Raw genomic sequence first — 27,846 nt, 5'->3', positions numbered from 1 at the left:
ATGCTCTATTTGGGGGCCAAACAGGCCATACTTCACCGCACGGAGTATCGTGGGTGAGGCTTCAACTTATTGGGTAACTCTACTTCTGTATTCACCTGCGCCATATTTATATGCACGGCGAACAATCTAGTGCCAACCTCATTTCTGTCTCGTATCCCTGGGCAAGGCCGGGCATGTACAGACATGTCTTGACGGTGGCCTTGAACCTGACTCTGGAGGCACGGCCCCGGCGCCTGTGGACCGCTGTCCAATAGGAGAATGAAATATTATGGTCTGTAATAGGCTAAAGGGATATTCCGTGTATATGTACAAGGAATATACAAGGGATATCAAACGATATACAAATACTATGCAATATATATCAATCAATAAATATATATATTCGGTTTAATCTGATCCTTTGTAACAGTAGTAATGACAGAACTATAGCAGTAATGACATAATTATAGCAGTAATGACAGAACTATAGCAGTAATGACAGAACTATAGCAGTAATGACATAATTATAGCAGTAATGACAGAACTATAGCAGTAATGACAGAACTATAGCAGTAATGACAGAACTATAGTAGTAATGACAGAACTATAGTAGTAATGACAGAACTATAGCAGTAATGACAGAACTATAGCAGTAATGACAGAACTATAGTAGTAATGACAGAACTATAGTAGTAATGACAGAACTATAGTAGTAATGACAGAACTACAGTAGTAATGACAGAACTATAGCAGTAATGACAGAACTATAGCAGCAATGACAGAACTATAGTAGTAATGACAGAACTATAGTAGTAATGACAGAACTATAGTAGTAATGACAGAACTATAGTAGTAATGACAGAACTACAGTAGTAATGACAGAACTATAGCAGTAATGACAGAACTATAGCAGCAATGACAGAACTACAGTAGTAATGACAGATATATAGCAGTAATGACAGAACTATAGCAGTAATGACATAATTATAGCAGTAATGACAGAACTATAGCAGTAATGACAGAACTATAGCAGTAATGACAGAACTATAGCAGTAATGACAGAACTATAGCAGTAATGACAGAACTATAGCAGTAATGACAGAACTATAGTAGTAATGACAGAACTACAGTAGTAATGACAGATATATAGCAGTAATGACAGAACTATAGCAGTAATGACATAATTATAGCAGTAATGACAGAACTATAGCAGTAATGACAGAACTATAGCAGTAATGACAGAACTATAGCAGTAATGACAGAACTATAGCAGTAATGACAGAACTATAGCAGTAATGACAGAACTATAGCAGTAATGACAGAACTATAGTAGTAATGACATAACTATAGTAGCAGTAATGACAGAACTATAGCAGTAATGACAGAACTATAGCAGTAATGACAGAATTATAGCAGTAATGACAGAACTATAGCAGTAATGACAGAACTATAGCAGTAATGACAGAACTATAGTAGTAATGACATAACTATAGTAGCAGTAATGACAGAACTATAGCAGTAATGACAGAACTATAGTAGTAATGACAGAACTATAGTAGTAATGACAGAACTATAGCAGTAATGACAGAACTATAGCAGTAATGACAGAACTATAATAGTAATGACAGAACTATAGTAGTAATGACAGAACTATAATAGTAATGACAGAACTATAGCAGTAATGACAGAACTATAGCAGTAATGACAGAACTATAGCAGTAATGACAGAACTATAGCAGTAATGACAGAACTATAGCAGTAATGACAGAACTATAGTAGTAATGACAGAACTATAGTAGTAATGACAGAACTATAGCAGTAATGACAGAACTATAGCAGTAATGACAGAATTATAGCAGTAATGACAGTGACAGAACTATAGCAGTAATGACAGAACTATAGCAGTAATGACAGAACTATAGCAGTAATGACAGAACTATAGCAGTAATGACAGAACTATAGTAGTAATGACAGAACTATAGCAGTAATGACAGAACTATAGCAGTAATGACAGAACTATAGTAGTAATGACAGAACTACAGTAGTAATGACAGAACTATAGTAGTAATGACAGAACTATAGTAGTAATGACAGAACTATAGCAGTAATGACAGAACTATAGCAGTAATGACAGAACTATAGCAGTAATGACAGAACTATAGCAGTAATGACAGAACTATAGCAGTAATGACAGAACTATAATAGTAATGACAGAACTATAGTAGTAATGACAGAACTATAATAGTAATGACAGAACTATAGCAGTAATGACAGAACTATAGTAGTAATGACAGAACTATAGCAGCAATGACAGAACTATAGTAGTAATGACAGAACTATAGTAGTAATGACAGAACTATAGCAGTAATGACAGAACTATAGCAGTAATGACAGAACTATAGCAGTAATGACAGAACTACAGTAGTAATGACAGAACTATAGTAGTAATGACAGAACTATAGTAGTAATGACAGAACTATAGCAGTAATGACAGAACTATAGCAGTAATGACAGAACTATAGCAGTAATGACAGAACTATAGCAGTAATGACAGAACTATAGCAGTAATGACAGAACTATAATAGTAATGACAGAACTATAGTAGTAATGACAGAACTATAATAGTAATGACAGAACTATAGCAGTAATGACAGAACTATAGTAGTAATGACAGAACTATAATAGTAATGACAGAACTATAGTAGTAATGACAGAACTATAGCAGCAATGACAGAACTATAGTAGTAATGATAGAACTACAGTAGTAATGACAGAACTATAGCAGTAATGACAGAACTATAGCAGTAATGACAGAACTATAGCAGTAATGACAGAACTATAGTAGTAATGACAGAACTATAGCAGTAATGACAGAACTATAGTAGTAATGACAGAACAATAGCAGTAATGACAGAACTATAGCAGTAATGACAGAACTATAGCAGTAATGACATAACTACAGTAGTAATGACATAACTATAGCAGCAGTAATGACAGAACTATAGCAGTAATGACAGAACTATAGCAGCACTAATGACAGAACTATAGTAGTAATGACAGAACTATAATAGTAATGACAGAACTATAGCAGTAATGACATAACTATAGTAGTAATGACATAACTATAGTAGCAGTAATGACAGAACTACAGTAGTAATTAGAGTTGTTCCGATACCGATACCAGTATCGGAAATGCCGCCGATACTGCCTAAAATGCTGGTATAGGTATCGGCGAGTACCCTCTAATTCTGCGCTCCGATACCATATGACGTAATTTATCAACAACACTGCGGTCTGCCGAGTGAGCATTATAAAACAAACATGTTTACAACCGACCGTGAATTAAAGTGTCAATGCCATTTGTCATTTTAACAGAGCGCTGTTGACGGGCAGCTCTGATGGGTTCGCTTGGTGGTGTTATTAGCATTGAACAGCTTTAATTGATTGATTGATTGAAAACTTTATTAACAGATTGCAGAATGGGTACAATACAGTACAGCTCAATACACACAATTGTTAAGGGGATGCAGACCAGAGAAAGACTTTAGTCTTGTTTACATCAGGGTCCCCCATTTTCAATTCATCAGGAACCGAAAGCTAGCGTTAACTAACGTTAAAGTTTTAGCTTTAACGTTACCTTGGCTAAAGTTGGGGCTATTCATAATCCAGCAATAATGGCTGCAGACCTGCAAGTTGGCAAAGGAGTATTCCAAGGTAAATCACATTTTCACCAGTAACGTTACAGTCTTTCCATGTACCGGTAGCTCATGCTAGCTAACCTAGCTCACGTTAACGTCGTCACTGATTGACCACCTCGCGTACACAATTAATGACATGTTGCGGACAGCCATATCGGTGACAATGTTTAGCTTTTAGTGCCAAAAGAGTCTGAGGCGGAGTTTCAAAAGAGAATGTTGAATATTTATTGTGCAAAAATCCCAACAGAGCCTCTACTACTTAAACAGAGCCTTGTGGAAGCAAGTGCAGCAACAAATAATGTCCATGTGGAACTAATGTGCCAACAACCTTTCCGTGGTTGAACTCATTGAGATAGTTTTCAATTACTGATACTAATACTAATCTAATAATCACCTGTTGTTGAATAAATACCATTACTTTATAGTTATTACTAAAAAAAAACAGTATATATAAAACAGTACAGTAGCTGTATAAAAAAAAAGAAAAAAGTTTTATAATTTATATAATATATATATATTTTTTTATGTATGCACTGGTATCGGATCGGTATCGGCCGATACCCAAAGCTTAGGTATCGGATCGGGAAGGAAAAAATGGTATCGGAACATCTCTAGTAGTAATGACAGAACTACAGTAATGACATAACTATAGTAGCAGTAATGACATAACTACAGTAGCAGGAATGACAGAACTATAGTAGCAGGAATGACATAACTATAGTAGCAGTAATGACATAACTATAGTAGCAGGAATGACAGAACTATAGTAGCAGGAATGACAGAACTATAGTAGCATTAATGATGAAAGTACAGTAGTATTGACAGAACTACAGTAGTAATGCCAGAACTACAGTAGTAATGCCAGAACTACAGTAGTAATGACAGAACTACAGTAGTAGTAACAATGGAACTAACAGCTGCTATCCCTGCTCATCTGACACTAAGTCAACTCTACTTGAACTCTATAGCTAACCAGACTACAGAAACTACACACACACACACACACACACACACACACACACACACACACACACACACACACGCACACACACACGCACACACACATGCACACACACACACACACACACACACACACACACACACACACACACACACACACACACACACACACACACACACACACACACACACACACACACACAGAATTGTGCTTCATTTGAAGGCACCAACTAAATTATACATATGATATCACATATTCAACATGATTTATAGAACCCTCTCCCCCACACAGCACGACCACTAAGGGTGGGGGGAGGAATCGATACGTAGTAGTATCGCGATACTTTGCGTGGCGATACTGTATCGATACAGGGACGCCAAGTATCAATATTTAATTATTTATAAAAAAAATAATAATAATAATTGTTGTGAAGGATCAGATTAAACCGAATATATATATTTATTTATATATATATATTTAAATAGTGTTGTATATCGTTTGATATCCCCTGTATATTCCTTGTACAATATGCACTGAATATCCCTTTAGTCTACTAAACAGCCCATAATAGTTTCATTCTACCATTGGACGAGAACCTGGCGCCAGGTTGCCCTACCCCTAGGTTCAAGTTCAATCGTGCCGCCCAACATGTCGTGGCAAGCCCCGGTTCCGCGTAGGAATACGTCTGGCGAAATACGAATGGTACTATTTGTTCATAGCGCATATATATATGGCGCAAGTAAAGTAGAACCTTCCTTTTAGTCCAGTTATTTACCCTCCAACAGAGTGACAGACGCGAAGCCTCACCCACGACGCACGTGTGGTGTAGTAAGGCCTACTTGGCCTCAGAATAGGCATTGAGATATCGTGTGGATTAATAGTTGAATAGTCATAGTTTGGCACTATACCGTCGAGTTGGACGTATTCTATTAAGCTAATAATAGTCTATTTATGTATGGTGCATCGTTCGGTTAGAGTTATAAAGTTATCAGTACCCCCATCGTTCCTGACGTTATCTGGACGCTTAACCAGGCTGGGCAGACCCCTAGTGGTGCTTGCATCCGAGGAGCTCCGGGCCAGGGCGACTGGACCTGTATATTGGATTACTCTACCCGGACGACGGCGAGCCTTCCACGGCTTGGATTATGCTTTGGGTGCTTTGATTATTCCATGGATAACGGCCAACACTGCGGAGTGTTGGAACTACCCCCCGGAGAGGACTCCAGGTGAGACGGCGCTCTACACCAGTGAGGTCGCCTCACGTCTCTCCGTTGTGGACCGGCAGCTACCGTCCACCAGAGGGTCCAGCTGTATTCGTCTGCGGACCGAGGTTCTGTGGGCACCGTGTTCAAGACTTTGAATTCTCCCAAGAAATCGTCGGCCAGATGGGATACCGCCAGCGGCTTCTCTAACCCCCCCCTCCTACTGTCTTACAACCAGCGGGACCCCCCCCCCCCCTTAGTGTATCCAGCTATAATCATTTAAGTACCATCGCTATAGTTTCCTAAATATCCAGGTTGTATACTTACTCCCTGCGTAACCAGAGATTGGACATTCAATGTTGATTTACCTACGAATACTCATTTGCCATACAAGTGCATATTTCAAATCATAAGTGTAAACAAGTGAACGTTGTATATACCTTTTGCTATATTAAATATTCGATTTGTACATTTGTGTGGACTTCGTTTCATCAGGTGGGAAAGTGTTCATCATACTTATATCATGTACTGGATGGCCAGAAGTTAAAGTACAAGAGGTAGTGGTATTAAATACCATATCTAACAATACAGTCAGGGAATTGTACCCCTCAGTTACAATAATTAAAAAATATATATATTTTTGATTTTTTTGTATAAGGAAGTTGCATTGTTCATTTCAATACATGTAATAGTACAGTAGTCCACACAAACGCACACATGTGCATTCAGTTAAGTTGGAATATGACTAATACAAACAGTTCAGTTTGTCAGGTACATGCAACACAGATTAGTGTTTACATCTGTCTGCTTGAGAAAATACCATGTTCTGCAATAAAAATTATTGAAGTGAGATGGACAGACTGAACTTTATTTTATTAGATAAAACATGTTGACAAAGTTTTACTTTGCAATATATCGCAATATTAATATCGCAATACTCAGCATATCGCAATATATTTAGTATCGCAATACTATCGTATCGTGACTCAAGTATCGTGACAGTATCGTATCGTGAGGCCTCTGGTGATTCCCACCCCTAACGACCACACACAAAAAACAGGAGTAGAGGACATACTCCCCTGCAGCCATGATACCACTTGCTTGTCTGAGGATAGGCATGTCTGAGACACCTAACCTGTTTTGTACCTATATTCTTACCCCAAAGTAAATTCTTACATTAATCAGTACTGGCCAATATACACATATACAGGAAGACGTACACACATATACACATATACACATATACACACGCGCACACACACACACACACACACACACACACACACACACACACACACACACACACACACACACACACACACACACACACACACACACACACTGTATACTGGAGGGCAAAACAGAAAGGTACACATAGCAGGCTCATGCAAACACACACACACACACACATACACACACACACACTTCATCATTCTCTCCGTGGGAGGTGGTGTCCTGAGGGAGAGCAGGGTTGTACCACCTCATTACAGACAGGGGGGTCCCTCGCTGCTGGTATAATTACCCTGATTGGGCAGGGAATACCAGCCATAAGCCCTAACACCACTACACCTCCTAGCAGTTCAACCCATCCCACCGGCCATGATGGAGGAGAGACGGAGGACTGTGAGGTAAGGAAGGAGTGAAGGAGTGAGGGAAGGATGCAGGAAGGAAGTGGGGGAGAACAGAGGGAAGGATGGAGGGAGTAGGGGAGGAAGGAGGGAGGGATGGAGGGGTGTCTGAAGAAGGGCGGGAGGGATGGATGGGCAGGGTGGGCGACAGACATCTCTGCATGTTGGGTCTTTTTATAGCCAAGACATTAAGATGAGAGATAGGTTTTAGTGAGGAGAGCCAGCCCAGGAGGTGTCTCTGAAAATATATCAGGCAGGGGAAAGGAGAGAGGAGAGAGGGTAAGAGGAGATTGGAGAGGAGAGAAGAGAAGAGTGGAGAGGGGAGGAGGAGAGAGGGTACAAAAAGATAGGAGAGGGAAGGGAAGGTAGAAGGGGGATGGGAGATGAGAAGAGTGGAGAAGAGAGGAGGGCAGGGTAAGAGAAGATTGAAGAGGAGAGAGAAGAAGAGTGGCGAGGGGAGGAGAGAGGGTACAAAAAGATAGGAGAGGGAAGATGAGAAGATAGGAAGGGGGAGGAGAGGAGAGGAGGGGGGAGGAGAGAGGGTAGGAGAGGGAAGAGAGGAGAGGAGGAGGGTAAGAGAAGATAGGAGAGGGAAGAGGAGAAGAGAAGATTGGAAAGGAGAGGAGAGGGAAAGGGAGAAGAGTGCAGAGGAAAGGAAATTAGTGGAGGAGGAGAGGAGGGGAAACATCTGATATGTGGTTTAATCAGGGAATTCCCAATACCGTTCACCATTAACAGATATTAGGCCAATACCAGGCTAGAATATGGCGTATTGGTATGGGAGAGTTTTATCAATACTGAAATACAATACTAGGAGCCAAGGGTAACTTCTGAAATCAATGCAAAGTGACTTGATTTTCTTCCTTGTAGGAGGAAGAAAGAAGGATGCTGTGTCTCTCATGAAGAGAAATTCATTCTTTTTTCAATAAATTGTACCACAATGACCCCAAAATAGTAATGATCTAAGTCTCCTGTACACAGTGTTCAGTAAAGGTCACGGATCCGAACGTGGTGTTGGCCAATACTTAAATGGTATTGCAGTTTGGTTTTAGGGCAAAACACTCAACAGAGACTGCAATCTGCTTCCTCCTGGAGAGTATTAAATCTAAGCTTGATAAGGGGGGAGTTGTTGCAGCCGCATTTTTAGATCTAAAGAAAGCCTTCGACACTGTGGATCATGGTGTCCTGCTCACCAAGCTTTCTCGGTACAACTTCTCCCCTAATACCATCACATACATGAAGTCTTATCTTGAAGGTAGAACTCAGAGAGTAAGGGCAAATGGTGAGCTATCCTCTGCCCTTAGCTGTGGTTTTGGTGTCCCCCAAGGATCTATATTGGGACCGCTGTTGTTTAGTTTATACATTAATGATCTTCCAGCTGTATGCAATAAGTCTGACATCCAGATGTATGCAGATGATACGGTCATTTATGTCCATGCAGAAACCAAGCAGCAAGCTGCAAACAAGTTAACAGCGGTGTTGACATCGGTCACTGAATGGTTGACTAACTCATGTCTGCATTTAAACACCAAAAAGACTGTTTGCATGTTTTTTACAAAGAGGCTGATGAATACTGTCTCACCTGATGTCTATGTCAGAGGAGAAAGGTTGACAGTTGTATCCGAATATAGATACCTTGGGATAAAAATGGACTCCAATCTTACATTTAAAAAACAAATCAAATCGGTAGTAAACAATGCAAAGTTTCACTTATCAAACTTCCGTCACATCAGAAACTCTCTGTCAACAAAAGCAGCAGCACTGTATTTTAATGCCATTATTATGTCACACTTAACATACTGTCTGACTAGCTGGACACAAGCCTCCTGTACAACATTACGATCTGTACAGGTAGTTTACCATCAGGCTGTGAAAGTTCTGGACAGGAAAACAAACAGCCACCACCATTGTTATAGCATAGCAAACCAGAACCTACTGAGCTGGGACAATCTTGTCAAATTCAAAGATGCCTGCATTACCTATAAAATCCTACATGGCTTGGCTCCTCCCCCCCTCTGTACTTTCATAAAACAGAAAGCATCTGCTGATAGATATACCAGGTCTGTAGTCAGAGGGGACTGTGTAGTCCCAAACAGGAGGTCTGCTTTTAGTCAGACAGCCTTTTCCGTGAGAGCAGCCCACACCTGGAACAGTCTGCCAACACGGCTCAGGGAGTATCAAAGTTACATCTCATTTAAAACTAACTTAAAATCATGGTTGAGAGATGGTCAAGTGTGCGACCATTTTAACTGAGGGGTTGTATTTTAATGTATGTATTTTAGTGTATTGTAACCTATACTGATTCCTACTGTGTTTTAATTATTGTACTATGTTTTTTAACTGAGGGGTTGTATTTTAATGTATTTATTTGTATGTATTTTAGTGTATTGTAACCTATATTGATTCCTACTGTGTTTTAATTATTGTACTATGTTTTAATTATTGTTGTGCTCATGTCACCTGCCCCAGAGACTACAGTTGAAAATTAGCCAACTTGGCTAAACTGGCATATTTACAGTCAAATGTTCCTTAATATGCACTGTCTCTGTATTTTAAACCAATAAATACAAAATACAAATGGTAAAATACTCTGAAATGTACTGGTGGTGGAAAGGTTTTAAATAGTTTAGCTGCAGCATATACCCACAAGTAGTCCAATGATTGGTACAGTAGCCCAATGCTTGGTACAGTAGCCCAATACATGGTACAACAGCAGTTTATATAAAACACTGGTATGGCATGAGCAGCCACAGCAAGTACCTGAGTCAGATTCTCAAGAGAACATAAAGCAGAGTGTGGGTATGAGGGGACAGAGGTGCTGAGCTCAGATCAGATTCTCAGGAGAACATAAAGCAGAGTGTGGGTATGAAGGGACAGAGGTGCTGAGCTCAGATCAGATGAGAGAGTGTTCCTCCGCAGTGCTTTTCTAGACACTCAAATGGCTTTACAATGTAGAGCGGAAATTGCAGCACCCAACCTGTCCTCAGGAGACAAAGATTGATATCAGCCAATTAGAGGAGGGATGATTGGGTGGCCTTGATGTCAGAGACCTGATTAAGAATTTGTCCAGGAACATCGGGGGACCCCCTAATCTTTATGATAGACACCCTGGGTTATTTTTCTTAAATTTTTTTATTTATTTTTAGCATTTTTACAGCTTATCATGGTCACAGGACCGACAGAGGAAAGGACGGCACTCACAACTGTACGACTGTCCCCATAACAGGGGCGTCGTTAGTCCCACGCTGCCGGACACTTGTGAATATGAACAAGTCTCTCCTTAAGCTGGACAAGACTCTGGCAGTGATGTCATCAAGAGATACATCCTGGAGCTTCTTCAGAGACAGTGAATAATGGAACAATTAATTGGACCAGTGCCTTTAAGTGCATCTGGGAAGCTCCTATTTCCCGTGTCGGGAGGTTGCACTCGCGACTTGACACAGGTTCAAGTGCTCTGGTCAGAAATATGGGGCAACGTACATGAACATTCTGAGCGTAATGTTTACTATACTAAGATAAAACTATACGGATTCTATATATATATATATATGATATAATAATGAAATTGACCATCGACTGTCATGCTTTCTGCCATTGTCTCTGTCATGAAACGTCACAACTTGTAACCTCTGATACCATAGTTATTTCCCACTCTTCCAGAGGCTGTTCATTTACCGGTAACTTGTAAATAACGTTTTTCAGAGGGGCACTTGAAGGCACAACATGCTTGAGGAGTGGTTACTCGTGGTAATATTCCAAAAAGCAGCTAGTCAAACTACACCAAAAGTGACATTTCCCTGATAATAAATTGTTTTTATCATTAGCTCATGAAAACACATACCTTTTTGACACAAGGAAGAAAACAGGTACAGCAGTGGTCGCAAGCTTATTTGTAGATTACCTCAGATAGAAGTAGAACTGCTGAATTTTGACAAGTTCTACTAAAGTAAAATACCCCTTTAAGCCATATTTGCACTGGACTAGTATTACCTGTAGTAATCGTCGGTGATCTTAATCCTGTGTGAATCTCCCATGTAGTAAAAGTAAAGGTTCCTGTGCTAATTACCATATTTCAGCAAACACAGGTCATATGATGAGGTCACCTATTAGTCCCGTGTGAATCGGCATCTTGTACGTTTTGGGTCATCATTTCCATCCATAGTAGTAGTAGTACTGTAATCGTATACAAATAAAAATACAAAATACAAAATAAAAAAAATAAAAAATAAAATACCCCTGCTGGATTGTCATAGATTTGATTTATCATTGAACAAGACTAACAAGATTTGATTGATCATTGATCAAGATTAGCAAGTTTTGATTTATTATTGATCAACGAACTATATTTGATTTATCATTGATCAAGATTAACAAGTTTTGATTTATCATCGATCAAGACTAACTAGATTTTATTTATCATCAATCAAGACTAACTAGATTTGATTTATCATCAAATAAGACTAACTTGATTTGATTTATCATCGATCAAGACTAACTAGATTTGATTTATCATTGATCAAGACTACCGGTAATTAGATTTGATTTATAACTGCACTCTAACAGTCTAAAAAAAAACGCTAGAGGTTGTGCTGGTTCATGCTAACATATTTACCCAAACAGGTTAGTGTGATATCTGCTGGTGCAATCTGACACTAGAGTGACTGAGCAGAGAGACATAGCCGTTAGAGCTCCTGCTTGCTCTCGCTAGCAAAAACAAAAAAAAAGTATTTACCGTTGTCATAAAGTAGTCTGAGGCCCCGTTTAGACGAGCGTTTTGTGAACAGAAACTTTCACTTTTAATTTTACGTTTAGACGAGCGTTTTGGAGTGGAATTCTCCGTGCAGACGACGCTGTAACGACGGAGACCCGCTGTCACACGATTGGCGCATATGTCACATGACGTGCTGTGAAGACCCGCCCTACTCTGCCTCTGATTCGCAGACTGTGGATGGGGAATGTGATTGCACCAAAGCAGAGTCACTCACAGACAGTGGGTCCACTCACGGTCTCACGCCGCGGGACAGATTCTTGTGTATTTAACCCTTTCACTGCCACACGACAGCCGGTTGTGTGATAGTAAAGGGGTAACCTTCTGTCGTGTGGCAGTGAAAGGGTTAAAAGTACTGCCAATGTAGCCTTCAGGTGATCTCCGTTGATATAAGTCAGACATACTTGCTTTGTTTACGTCTCGGCTACTGGCGCATACCTGCTACCTGTGACGTAAGCAGTACGCGCGACCAGAGCCGTGACAACCCTTTCGTCATCGTTTTAACAGATTTATACGTTTTGATAGTTTAGACGAGATCGCAAAGCTTTTGCGTTTCTAGGAATTCCACCCTGGAAGGTAGTCTCACTTTTTTGCGGTTTCACCCCGTAAAAACGCTGTTTCCGTATAAACGAAATATTTTTGCGGATTCACCTGCTAGCGTTTCCGTCTAAACGGGGCCTTGAGTTACCATTTGAAACAATGATGTCGGACCACGCAGCCCCAACAATCAAATCTATGTGCGCGTGTCAAGTTCAACCTCGGGGGAGACCTGCGGTAAAAACCCTGTAAATCTGTAAATCACAGAGGCCCCTTTAAAGCACTCACTCGGTTACTGTTTTCGAAGACTTCTCCCTCTTGAAGGCCAGCTGGTACTTGAGGCTCTCTACCTCCTTCTTCATCTGGGGCAAGTCCATCTCGTCCATGGCTGCAGGTCAGTGGCGTCGGTGCTATTATTATACCTGCAGGGGAGAGGGAACGACAGTGTTAGTCAGTACGGTAGTACCCCACGCTATACAGTTCAGTAGTCTTATGCAACTTCACTTCTTCACAAGTGGGTCCACTGCAAGTACACTAATGAGTCCATTACACTTACACAACACTATTCTACCCTACCAGTGTCCACTCACTGGTCCACTTTAACTTTTTTGAATTAGGGGTAGGTTGCTCTATAAGCATTCGCCTTCAAACCTATCCTTTTCGTTTGTTTATTTGTGAAAGTTTTCGAAAAAAGTTTTGTTTATGTTTATTTATTTGTATGTGTAAACATTTGAAATAAAATAATTCATTCATTCATTCATAACCTACACTGTAACAAGTACACTGACTAACAAGTCCATCCCACACATTGATTTTATATAGCCACACAGGACCCCTTTCCAACGAAGATCCTGAATTGGAAACCAAAAAGAAGTACACGGTATAAGCTGCACAAAAGGTTCTCTCATGATTACAGTCAAAGAAAGGTACTGGGATCAATCCAATTTCCATTCAATGAATCGAGGAAGTGGATTTATCTATACAATTTAAATACTGGTTGTATTTGATTGAATAGAAAGTGAATTGATTCCCAACCAGGAGTCAAAGTACTTGCAATAACAAAACATGGAACAATGGAAATTGTCTAAAATAACTCAATACACACACACACACACACACACACACACACACACACACACACACACACACACACACACACACACACACACACACACACACACACACACACACACACACAACACACACACACACACACACACACACACACACACACACACACACACACACACACACACACACACACACAAACATACTAAGGGGAAGGAGAATGGTAAATGGCTGCTTTTTTATATAGCGCTTTTATCCAAAATCGCTTTACAATTTGTTACTCACATTTTACCCATGCACTCACACACCGACGGCGGAGGCAACCATGCAAGGTGCCAACCTGCTCATCGGGAGCAATTAGGGTTAAAAGTGTCTTGCTCAAGGACACATCGACACGCTGCCCGGGAGGAGCTGGAATCGAACCGGGAACCTCCGGATTGCCAGATGATTGCTCTACCTCCTGAGCCACTGTCGCCCCGAAGGACAGTAACTACTGTAAGTATGTTTACTCCAGTATTGTAGTACATTGTTTTAGGTGTATTTCCATTCTACCTCAGCTGGGTATTCAATATTCTTTACATTGAATTCTACTACTTTTACCAGACACCTGCCGTTACAAATCTTTTTTTTTTTAAATTTGTTTATAGAATAATATTTGGCAAGGCCATGACAATTACATAATGTTACTTTCAAAGCTGCGGCGCTGCTCACTGTGAGAGGAGGCCATCAGAGCCAGCACCAAACCCTCTGACATAACCTTAATGCCTTGAGAATAGAACGTTCCCAAGCACTGCAACCTGAGGACATCACACTGGATATCCACTTTAACTTCTGGTGCATTAGAAAGGTGCAGGGTGTACAGTAGGCTAACCTCACAGGCAATAGATGCCTTGCACGGAATGTGTGTGTAGTTATCAGTCTTCCAACGTGGCTGCCTGTAACATAGCAACCGTTGTTTTGTACACAGCAATAGAAGAGACAACCGTTGCTGTGTGCCAAACAGCTGGTTTTCTATGTGTTGATTTATGAGAAATATATCAACAATCAAAATGTAATACTGTACATTGGTGTTTTATTACTGGATCTAGTAAACATGTCACAGTGGAACAGTCATTTCTTTGTTGTCCAGTGTTTCCAGTGTCTCTTCCACTGCGGCATTTTCTTTCAAAAGTGGTTACCAATGGTTACAGGCAGCCATCTTGGAAGAAAGAGGACTACACAAACTTTGGCCTCAAGTAGTCCGTCTAAGATTTGGCGCATGTAGACACCATGTCCAGTTTACACACACAGGGATGAACTCATATCCCAACTATGAGAAACCTGAATATGGTACCTGCGATATGCCGATATTAGCTGGGACACATCTTTAACCGCAAAAACCCCAATACTTTTAGTTTAGTAGACCTCGCAATGTTCTCCTTTTTATTATATTATATTATTAGGTTATTCTATTATTATTCTATTATTTGTGCTTCTATTATTAATGTGTGTATCACCATCTTAAATAAATACATTTTGTGAAATCTGTTGGCACTACTGTATAAAACACATTTCAATGACATGGACTAATGTATCAGATCATACCACGTGATATTAGCTGCCATTGGCGGAGAATGGGGACAGCGTTACTCTGGGGCAGATATGAGAGGAGGGAGAAATCGTAGTGTACTGTATGGAGCAGTAGAATCATACTGTATATGATGGGCAGCAGAATCGTACTGTACATGAAGGGCAGCAGAATCATACTGTATATGAGGGGCAGCAGAATCATACTGTATATGAGGGGCAGGAGAATCATACTGTATATGAGGGGCAGCAGAATCATACTGTATATGAGGGGCAGCAGAATCATACTGTATATGAGGGGCAGCAGAATCATACTGTATGACTTCCCCATGTATATGAATTGTACTGTATAACTTCCCCATGTGTATGAATTGTACTGTATATGACTTCATGCGTATGAATCGTACTGTATATGACATGTGTATGACTTGTACTGTATATGATTTCATGTGTATAACTTGTACTGTATATAACTTCCCCATGTATATGAATCGTACTGTATATGACTTCACCATGTGTATGACTTGTACTGTATATTTGTTTATTGTTATTTGCACTTACAAACATACATTCTGGAATAAAATAAGTAAAAGAAGAACAGTTAAAATGTGCAGGAAAGGTCAAAAAACCCAAGGGCTTATAAGCGACCTCCCCTCTTAAACCTATATAGGATAACTACACACAAAAAAAGCAATGGTCCTACATCAATGGTCCTACAGAAAGGAATGCGTAAGTCTTTATTTCTTCTTGTGAGATGTGCATGATAATGAGAATTAAACTCAAAATAAGTTTGAAAAAAATTAGGCAAAGATAAAGGAAAACCAATTACTTTGTACATAAGAACCCCTGTTTGATACTTGTTGACCTCATAAATTGTGAGTAGTTGCAGTTGTTTAAATAATGGTTTGGTTGGGGCTAAATAAGAAGAGTTGGTTGCAATTCTTACAAAGGATTTCTGAGCTCTATGGATTGTTTGTAAGTAAGATGGGTAAGTGCTGGCCCAAATTATATTGCAGTAAGAGATGTGAGGATAAATTAAACTGTAATACAAAGTTAGTAATGTGCTATTTTTTAATCGTTTTTTAACCCTTTTTATAATGCCCAACGATTTTGAAACCTTGTACTGTATATAACTTCCCCATGTGTATGAATCGTACTGTATATGACTTCACCATGTGTATGACTTGTACTGTATATGACTTCCCCAATGTGTATGACTTGTACTGTATAACTTCCCCATGTGTATGAATCGTAGTGTATATGATTTCACCATGTGTATGAATGTACTGTATATGACATGTGTATGACTTGTACTGTATATGACTTCACCATGTGTATGACTTGTACTGTATATGACTTCCCCAATGTGTATGACTTGTACTGTATATGACTTCCCCAATGTGTATGACTTGTACTGTATATAACTTCCCCATGTGTATGAATCGTACTGTATATGACTTCACCATGTGTATGAATGTACTGTATATGACATGTGTATGAATTGTACTAGAGAGAAGAGAGATTGTTTATTTTTGTCCTCAGAAAGAAATAATTTTCCACAGTAGGTAGTAAGACATACAGAATTATACAAAATACAGGATTTACAGAAACTAGGGATGTTCGATAGTGGCTTTTTTACCGATACCGATATTGTCCAACTCTTAATTTCCGATACCGATATATGCAGGGTCCCCCCCCCCCCCATAGGTAATTAACATTACATATGTCTTGTTGTGGAATTAACATTATGCATACTTTTGACAATAAATAAAATCAGAATTTGTTCTTACTTGATTAATACTTTTTCATTTTTTTTAACCCGATACCGATCATTTCCGATATCACATTTTAATGCCAATATCGGTAGGCCGATAATATCGGACATCCCTAACAGAAACCCTTAATTACAGGGGTCACACAGCAGAGTCAAATACATGGATTGACACTCTGCACAGCACAGAGCGGATTAAAAAAGGTTACATATTTAAAGCTTGTATGGCTGTGGGAACAAGGCTCTTGCTAAAGCATGGCTTTCTGAACACAGGTTAATGAATGAATGATCATTGCATTTATATTGCGCTTTTCTCTAGACTCTAAGCGCTCCCCCATACTCCTTCACCATGTAGCACCCAACCTTGGTCTAGTATGCATATCAGCCAATTAAGGGGGGGAGGGATGATAAGTGGCCTTGATGTCAGAGACCTGATTGGGAATTTGGCCAGGAACGTCAGGGAACCCCCTACTCTTTGCGACCAAATTCAGTCAGGACCTTGGTTTAACGTCTTATCCGAAGGACGGCACTCGCAGCTGTACGGTGTCCCTATCACCGTAACAGGGGTTTTGTTACAGCACCACTTTCTGACAATGGCATTGACCGGAGCTCGAACCGCTCTACCCATGTAGCCACGCTGACGCAATGCTGGTAGAGTGAGTGGTCTGGGTCATGTAGGATTGTGAGTGCTTTGCGGATCAGGGATGACGTGGATCAATCAGATAAGTTGAAGGTGGGAATACCAATGAGTTTGCTGGCTAAATGAGTTTATTCTTATTGGTGACTGTAAACTTATGGAAAACAAAACAGATGGCACCATATAGAAGAACTGGCTCTTTACTCTACAAATATTACTATACAAATAAAGTATGACTTGCCTATATAAGAGATGGAGAAATGTACTGTATGTGAGGGTAGGAGGAGGCCACAATATCATGTCCATGAAGTGCAGTTTCAAAACAGCCTATTGCCACAACATTGGATGACAGAGAGAGAGAGATGCATAAATAGGTCAGTCATCCATGGCAACCACCCACTGTAGAGCAAGAGCAGCGGTCGGTTGGCAAGAAGTACATCGTGGCACGGCGGTGTGTCGTGAAATGAGCTCAAGGCCTGTATTTATATCAAGCATCTTAAAGTGGGAGTGCTGATCTGAGACCACTTAAACTGTGTGGGTATCAAACAAGAAAGACTGTCAGGCTTTAAAACTGTGTAGGACCCAGGCCTAGAACTGCACCCTGAGAGAGGGAACTACGCCCTGAGAGGGAGGTTTGCCCTGAGTGGGAGGTTCGAAGGTCAAAGTGGGTATCAAACAGGAGGGAAGACTGTCAGGTTTTAAACTGTGGATACCAAACAGAGAAGGTAAAGACGACTTTAAACTGTTAAACAGTAATCCAGAACTATTTTATTGCACTGTAAAAAAAACTGATTTTATGTCTGCACTTTATGTGCTCATTTTATGTCTATTCTATTCTACTATTCTATTGCACTGCACTATTGCACTATTTTACTCTGTCTTTTATTGTATCTTACTCTTTTTATTATTGTCTATTTAAAACTGAATCAAACCATAAACAAGGTGGCCCGTCTTTTGTCTGTTGTGAAGCACTATGAGCTGCAGTTTCTGTATGAAAGGTGCTATACAAATAAAGTGTATTATTATTATTATTATTATTATTATTATTATTATTATTATTATTATTATTATTATTATTATTATTATTATTATTATTATTATTATTATTATTATTATTATTTTGGCTCGTAAGTCATAGGATGTGTGTATGGTTGTTGGTCGGCATTGATCCTAGATCAGTACTCCTATTCAAGTGTGATAAATATGGGCCCAGGTCCACTGGCGAATGAACATGGACTGAATGAACTTCAGACGGTACGTTGTGTAATTTAATTTTACGAATTCAACTTGGAGAAGAAAATAACAAATGTTACGTTCTAATCAAGCTGTCAACCCTCAGCAAACAGACTCTCTATTAGAATGTTGAGAGGTTGGACCATTTAAACAACTTCAGGGGTAAGTGTTTGAAAATAAGTGGCCCGGACTTTAAGTTTAGGTGATGTAAAATACTTCTGAGTAACTCAAATGACATGACATGACGTACCGTCACCTGCAAGGTCAAAGGTTAATTTCAGTCTGTGTTCATTTGCCCTGCTGTGATATGAAGCAAGCATAGCATAGCCGTGTTCCTTGAGATTCTGTGCAAATGCATTATAATGGGCCAGACCAGATATCGGTGCCACCTAAGGTGGCAAGATATTTGAGGTGCCATATTGTTTTTTCCATATGGACATATTTTATAACCTGTGATAACCTTTTAACAAGAGGGGGGAGGAGATGGAACATTTTGATGGGGAAACGCTGCAGTATGGCCATTCACAAGGGTGACCTTTGACCTTACATCAAAATATCTGAATGAAAGAGTCTCATCTTAATGTCAGATTTGTGGTAATCCCATACGTTTTTTGGTGAAGTGCCCCTTTAAGTATCTCTCTCTCTCCCTCTCTCTCTCTCTCTTTCTCTCTCTCTCCCTCTCTCCCTCTAGAGAGAGAGAGAGAGAGAGAAAGAGAGAGAGAGAGTGTCAGTGTGTGTGGTGTGAGAGAGAAAGAGGTACCATATTTGGTGTGTATTAGGGATGTCAAAATGAACAGACTTCACCATTAACCGTGATTAAAGATGTCACGGTTAATTAACCGTGAGCATTTAAAAAGCTATGGTATCTGTGTCTACAATATTCTTATTTTATCTCAATTTATTTGTATTCACTTTTGACCTAAAACCAGGCCAATTTCTTCCTTTACAGAACCAAAAAGAAAGAAAAAATAGTTTCCTTCATAATGTTGCAAAATAAATTTGTGGATAATAATCGTAATACTGTATGTATGTATGCATGTATGTATGTATGTATGTATGTATGTATGTATGTATGTATGTATGTATGTATGTATGTATGTATGTATGTATGTATGTATGTATGTATGTATGTATGTATGTATGTATGTATGTATGTATGTATGTATGTATGTATGTATATTATTTATATTATTTATATAGCACATTTGTCATTTAACATGACACATGTCAACCAAAGTGCTGTACAGAGGGTAGATACATAGACAATCACAACTCCGTTTTACGGGAGGGCACACAGGCAAGCACAGAGGAAAACAGGGCATGAGTCAGTGAACGGGAAAAGCTAATAGGTGGAAGTGGGTTTTGAGCCTAGATTTGAAGGCATCTATCGAGGTATGTATGTATGTATGTATGTATGTCCTTTATTTACCCAGGGTAGGTTCTCTGAGCACGGATGCTCTTTTTCAGCTACGCCCTGCTTCACATTCACACAGTTGCATTCACACCTGGGAGCTGCCCGGTACAACCACAGTCTGACACCGTTGGCCACTGAGCAACTCCACTGGAGCAGTTGGGGGTTAAGTGCCTTGCTCAAGGGCACTTCAGCGGTTGGTGTTAAGGGTATGGGAGAGAGTTATTAATTCACTTCCCCAGCCCAGATTTTTCCTGCCAGTCCGGGGGATCGAACCGGCGACCTTCCGGTCACAAACCCGCTTCTCTAACCTTTAGGCCACCGCTGCATGTATGTATGTTGTGTGAGTGGTTTTGGGTGAGCTAATAGTTTGTTTCCTCTATGCTGAGTGAGGATCCAGTCTTTGAGGTGCTTCAGAGCAGAAACAACTGATATTTAAGGTTAAGTTAAATGATGCTTGGTTGTTATTATTCCCCATCCAGGCAGATGTTTCAGTCACCCTAATCCAGATTAAATTAGTACAAAAACTCCCTCTGTACTTTAAAACCCTGAACAGCAGTTGACTGGGTCAAACCAAACCAGAGATACGAGGGTTGTAATCCCACACCTTTTTATATTATTTATTTATTTCAAGAGTGTGTAGTTCACTCCCCTTAGTATCTTTCTGAGAGACATTACCTATTAATTATTACAACATTACAATAATAAAAAAATAGTTTTACCCATTCCTTACTGAGTAATTACCCGTGATTATAAAAAGAAAAAGGAACTAGTGATTCCAGCATTATCCATATTGCACAGTACTTAATAATTACTTATTACCAGTCACTACTTATTAATTACCAGTCATTACTGCCTGTAATCTAAAGGATTACCTGAAAATCTTGAAAAGAGGAACATGATTAACTTCTACTCCACGTCAGGGTTCCTGGTATGTAACATAATACACAATGTCGTCTATAACAATCGATCAACTACCACTCATCAATAATCATTTATATTCTGATCAATAACAATAAATTATTAATCCTATCCCAAATCTGTGTGTCTGTAAAATGTTCAAAGTTTACCGCATTTGCATGCACTATTCTGGACACTACATGCAGTCATGCACTATTCTGGATGCCACATGCACTATTCTGGACACTACATGCACTATTCTGGACTTCTATATGCACTATTCTGGACACCAAATGCACTATTCTGGATGCTACATGCATTATTCTGGACACTACATGCACTATTCTGGACGGTACATGCACTATTCTGGACACTACATGCTATTCTGGAAACTGCATGCACTATTCTGGACGGTGCATGCACTATTCTGGACACTACATGCTATTCTGGACACTACATGCACTATTCTGGACGCCACATGCACTATTCTGGACAGTACATGCACTATTCTGGAAACTACATGTACTATTCTGGACACTACATGCACTATTCTGGACACTACATGCACTATTCTGGATGCTACATGCACTATTCTGGACGCTACATGCACTATTTCCAGGAACTACAGTATATCTTGTTGCTAAGCAATATCAACTCTGCTTACTGGCTAGACATGTATTTAGCTTTTTGTCAACAGTAGCTCATTGAACCACTGCTCTGTCGTATTCAACTCCAGAAGAAGCATTATGATGATGCTGGCCTATTTCCATAGTGGTCAGAGACCAAAGGGAGAGGAGAAGGAGGTTGCAGCTGAAGAGAAAAAGAGAGAAACAGCAACAAAAAGAGACAAAGAGAGAGGGAGAGCAACACACACACACTGACACACCACCATAGACAGTATATTCACTGAGCGGTGCGTCAGCGAGGCACACAGGATCCTGAAAGACCCCAGACACCCAAACCACAAACTGTTTGAGCTCATGCCGACGGTACCGCAGTCTCAGGTCCACATCCAAGAGAACACTGAACAGCTACTACAGTCTCAGGTCCACATCCAAGAGAACACTGAACAGCTACTACAGTCTCAGGTCCACATCCAAGAGAACACTGAGCTACTACAGTCTCAGGTCCACATCCAAGAGAACACTGAACAGCTACTACAGTCTCAGGTCCACATACAAGAGAACACTGAACAGCTACTACAGTCTCAGGTCCACATCCAAGAGAACACTGAACAGCTACTTCTACCGCAAACAAACTACTGACGGAAATACTCTAAATCATCACATGAGCATAAAACGCAAAAGCACTTTAAGTGACTTGCACACAACTCACAAGCATACTTATTACACTCACTCACTGCTGCTACTTACACTGTGGAATAATCTAATTTATATTTTATCTGCTGTTTATTTACCCTGTATTGTATAGTTTGTATAGATCGTTGTATATTGTTGTCTACAAATAAACCGGCAACCTTCCGTTCACAAACCCGCTTCTCGAACCTTTAGGCCACCGCTGCATGTATGTATGTGTGTGAGTGTTTTTGGGTGAGCTAATAGTTTGTTTCCTCTATGCTGAGTGAGGATGCCACAGCTCTGCCCCAAAGACAGAGAGAGAGAGAGAGAGAGAGAGAGAGAGAGAGAGAGAGAGGAGAGAGAGAGAGAGAGAGAGAGAGAGAGAGAGAGAGAGAGAGAGAGAGAGAGAGGAGAGAGAGAGAGAGAGAGAGAGAGAGAGAGAGAGAGAGAGAGAGAGAGAGAGAGAGAGAGAGAGAGAGAGAGAGAGAGAGAGAGAGAGAGAGACAGATAGTGACACAGAGAGATACAGTAGAGCCAGATAGAGAGATAGGGACAGAGTCAGAGAGATAGGGACAGAGAGAGAGATAGAGGAGAAGGAGGGGGAGAGATAGATAGAGACAGAGAGTGACAGAGAGAGACATATAGAGAGTGATAGAGAAAGAGGTGGGGAGATAGAGTCAGAGAGAGAGTGATAGAGAAAGAGATGGGGAGATAGAGAGAGAGAGAAAGAGACAGCATTGGAGACAGAGAGAGCAGCAGAGAGAGAGAGAGAGAGAGAGAGAGAGAGAGAGAGAGAGAGAGAGAGAGAGAGGTGGAGTCAGAGAGAGAGAGAGAGAGAGAGAGAGAGAGAGGTGGAGTCAGAGAGAAAAAGAGAGGGAGAGACAGAGAGAGAGGGGATGTGCTGTGGATGGGATGCTTTTATCTCTCCATATCCTTCATCTTCGTCTTTCTCCTTTCACAGTATCTAATTGAAAATGTAAAGCTTTATTGGCAGGAAAAAAAAACAAAAAAAAAACATTACTGAGAGTAATAAGCACATCTCATTCTTTCCCAGAGCTATTGCTAGCTGCTGTATTTCTGACAGGGTGCTAAAATGTTTGTTTGTTTCTCAATCCCTCTTTCTCTCTCTTTGCCTCTCCCTCCCCTCTTGCTTTCTCTCGCTCTTTTGTCTCTCTACTCTCTCTCTCTCTCTGCCTCTCTCCCTCCCCTCTCGCTTTCTCTCACTCTGTTGTCTCTCTCCTCTCTCTCCTCTCTCTCTCTCTCTCTCTGCCTCTCTCCCTCCCCTCTCGCTTTCTCTCGCTCTGTTGTCTATCCCTCCTCAGTTTCTCTCTCCTCTCTCTCTCTCTCTACAAATCAATATTCTATCTTCCAAGATTGAAAATTGATTAGCAAATTAGCAAACCAGAAATCAATTATCTCTTCTCACTGTTGTGAGATGGTTTCAACGTTCTCACAACCTTAAAACGTATTCAGCATTGGCGAGTAGTTAACTACTGCATGTAGTTCAAACACTAGTTTAACAATGTTCAGATCTTAGTAGTTATATTTGACTCTGTGTCAGTTAGAGCTGCCGCGATTACCGCATTACCGCGGTATCGCTGTTACATCACGGCCACCGCAGAGTAGGCTGAATACCGCGTCACAGCTGTTTTTTATAATAATAATAATAATAAATTATCCTCCTCTCGTTGGGCTTGCGGCTCTGCAGATATACCCTACTCCTCTCTCGAGGTTCCAAGCGACCCTATTGGGTACCAGAAAAGTCACGTGAAACATTGCAGACCACTGATTGGTCAGAAGAGAGTCGCGTCACACGTTGTAGCGTCATGCAGTGTGTTACCACCAATCGGCAAGCGAGTATTAGGTTTTTACTTCCTGAATGTCAGATCATCACAACACGGCTAATAACGTTAGCTTTAACTCTCCGCCGGAGTGGACTACGATCGCTCCTAAGGAGTACTAAACGAGACATAATGATTTTACTGTCTGCAACGAATGTTATAATAAAAGCCCTTCGTTCTATACACTTGTCTGATTGAAAACTTTATTAACAGACCGCAGAATGGGACAACTCGGCACGCTCTGAGCAAAGAAAGGAACTGAGATATGAATAGAGTATTGCTTGCCTTGCTATTGTCCGGTAAATACGCTGATGTTATTGAACGTATAACTATATAATGTTAATGCCACAAAACGAATGCCTTTATTATAAAGTAGTAACTTTATAGTAATAATAATAAGAAAGGGTCGGGGGGGTTAGGGGTAACCACCCCTGCCCGCGACACCGAGTGAACGGCGCACGACCAGAGGGTAAACTTCGAATCCGTGTTTCACTTTCAATAACTAATGCGTGCTTGCCGAATCCCAAACAATATTCATGCTGCAAAGTCATCCTCTAAAAATAGACATTTAGACTAGAGGCAGGCTATATGCTATAAAGAGTAGACTACTACTAAAAAAAAAAATGCATTCAAACTTAATAATAACCGCGGCGGTAGGAAATATTTTGCAAATTTGTGCGGTAAGGAAATAATCAATACCGTGGCAGCTCTAGTGTCCGTTCAGTGTTTGTATTTATATAGCTCTTTTGTCTAAAGGGTTAGGGTTAATGTAGTTGTAGGTTTATTTGGTAATTTCCCTCTCCTTTTACAGTGTAGAGGAGTTTATTTTGTCACGTCCCTCTCCTTTTACAATGTAGAGTGAAATTATTTAGTTTCTTGGCTCCTCATCCTGGCAGTAGCAACAACATGTGTAATACAAAAATTTATCAATAAATCAGAAAAATAGAAAGATTAGCAACATATTAAACATTTGCAGCATAGCGATACAATAACCAAATAAAGGATAGCAACAATTTACAGTACACATGTAGTATGTGCAAATTTGTGGTGTGTGAAAGTCAGTATTGTGTGCAAATCAGTATTTTGTGCAAATCAGCAGCAAGGGCAGCAATAAAATGGTTTCCCTCAGTTCTTCTTAGTGTTTGTTCATAAGTCTGACTGCTAGGGGAGATAAAACTGTCCCAGTCTGCTGGTCTGGACCTTGAGGCTGTGCTACCGTTCGCCGGACAGAAACAGCTGAAACAGTGTGTGGTTGGGGCGGCTGAGGTCCTTAATAATCCTGCAAACTTTGCTGACTAAAGTCTGTTGTGTCTGTTGTGTTCATCTGATGGATGAAGGGGAGCTCACAACCACACATATTGTGGGCCGTTCACACCACTCTGTAGGGCTTTGCGGTTGAGGGCAGAGCAGTTTTCATACCAGGCGGTGATGCATCCAGTCAGTAGTTGTAGTTTGATAAACAAAATGTACGATTTTGTTTAAACTTGATGTGATGTAACGGTAGTTTGATAGTTTTAGAGTAATTTCCCCAAAACTGAGAACTATGAATCATTCGCTAAATCCTACAGCCAATATTAGCCAAGCAGAAAGACCCAAAGGTATCAAGATTAGCCAAACAGAAAGACCCAAAGGTATCAAGATTAGCCAAACAGAAAGACTCAAAGGTATCAAGATTAGCCAAACAGAAAGACCCAAAGGTATCAAGATTAGCCAAACAGAAAGACCCAAAGGTATCAAGATTAGCCAAACAGAAAGACCCAAAGGTATCAAGATTAGCCAAACAGAAAGACCCAAAGGTATCAAGATTAGCCAAGCAGAAAGACCCAAAGGTATCAAGATTAGCCAAACAGAAAGACCCAAAGGTATCAAGATTAGCCAAACAGAAAGACCCAAAGGTATCAAGATTAGCCAAACAGAAAGACCCAAAGGTATCAAGATTAGCCAAGCAGAAAGACTCAAAGGTATCAAGATTAGCCAAACAGAAAGACTCAAAGGTACATAGCAATCTAGAACCTTGCCTAAATAATCATGATGAATCAAGAGTCAAAATCAAATTGAACCATGAGTTTCCCAAAGATTTCCACCGTTATGTACATTACTCTTCCCATCAACCCCAACCTGCCCTTCTACCATGTCCACCTCTCCTCCTCTTTCTTTTCATCTCTTCATCCTTGTTCATCCATCTCTTCCATTCATATCTCTGCTGTCTATTTCACTTCTTTCCTCTCTACCCTGAAACCATATAAAGTGTTCTGTATCCATGGCTTGATATATCTCAACGCTGACGCATTACTCTGCACATCAGCAATCATTCTGTCTCCCTTGTTTACTCTCCCTCTTCGTAGTAAGTCATGGTATCCGATAATGGCCGTGTAAGTGATCTCACACTACATGTCTCAGCTCCCTGGCTGTACCGTGCTGTGACTTTTTCTCCCACAGCGTGCAGGACTGTTATGGGAAAGACTCATTCTCTCACCCACTCACGGACGATCCGGCAGGGATGTTTTGTCGGACTCGTGGGCAGTGACGCTGTGGTTTTGTGCTAGTTTGCAGGGGTGGGAATCACCAGAGGCCTCACAATACGATACTATCACGATACTTGAGTCACGATACGATAGTATTGCGATACTAAATATATTGCGATATGCTGAGTATTGCAATATTAATATCGCGATATATTGCGATTTATTTCATTTTTTCAACTGCAAAGTAAAACTTTGTCAACATGTTTTATCTAATAAAATAAAGTTCAGTCTTTTCATCTCACTTCAATAATTTTTATTGCAGAACATGGTATTTTCTCAAGCAGACAGATGTAAACACTGTAATCTGTGTTGCAGTATACCTGACAAACTGAACTGTTTGTATTACAGTCATATTCCAACTTAACTGAATGCACACGTGTGTGTGTGTGTGTGTGTGTGTGTGTGTGTGTGTGTGTGTGTGTGTGTGTGTGTGTGTGTGTGTGTGTGTGTGTGTGTGTGTGTGTGTGTGTGTGTGTGTGTGCGCGTGCGCGTGCGTGCGTGTGTGTAGGGCACGAAATTGGAGCCCGGCAGATTTTCGGTTTGGCGAGTGACACTGAGAGGTCTGTCCGCCACATGGCGGATAGGGATGGGGATCGAAAACCGGTTCCCGTTTTTGCGCATAACATTAGCGCCACGCATGTAGCCATGGCAGACTATTTGATTCCTTAAGGGCTCGAAATTGCCTGAATTTGGGTAATATGCTCCCGAAATGCTCCCGCTGTTTGGCTGCTTCTATGTGCAGTGAAAACTACTCCAATGTTTTAGAACCTAGTCATTGATTTAATTCAGCGTAACCTAAGATTAGCCGTGGAGCTAACGCTAG

At 40.4% G+C, this 27,846-nt stretch overlaps 1 protein-coding gene across 1 annotated transcript in view; it reads right to left on the bottom strand.

Moving 5' to 3' along the window:
- gng13b (guanine nucleotide binding protein (G protein), gamma 13b) overlaps positions 1 to 27,846 on the bottom strand; it is an 81,896-nt gene that overhangs the window by 22,562 nt on the left and 31,488 nt on the right. Inside the window, exon 2 of the mRNA XM_084328918.1 lies at positions 13,062 to 13,195. Within this exon, the coding sequence (XP_084185044.1) occupies positions 13,062 to 13,159 (98 nt within the window). The 5' untranslated portion in view covers positions 13,160 to 13,195. The remainder of the gene's footprint in view (positions 1 to 13,061; positions 13,196 to 27,846) is intronic.

This window comes from Notolepis coatsorum (assembly GCF_963971535.1).
Source record: "Notolepis coatsorum genome assembly, chromosome: 14".
Taxonomy (NCBI): domain Eukaryota; kingdom Metazoa; phylum Chordata; class Actinopteri; order Aulopiformes; family Paralepididae; genus Notolepis; species Notolepis coatsorum.
This window is presented reverse-complemented; position numbering and strand designations above follow the sequence as displayed.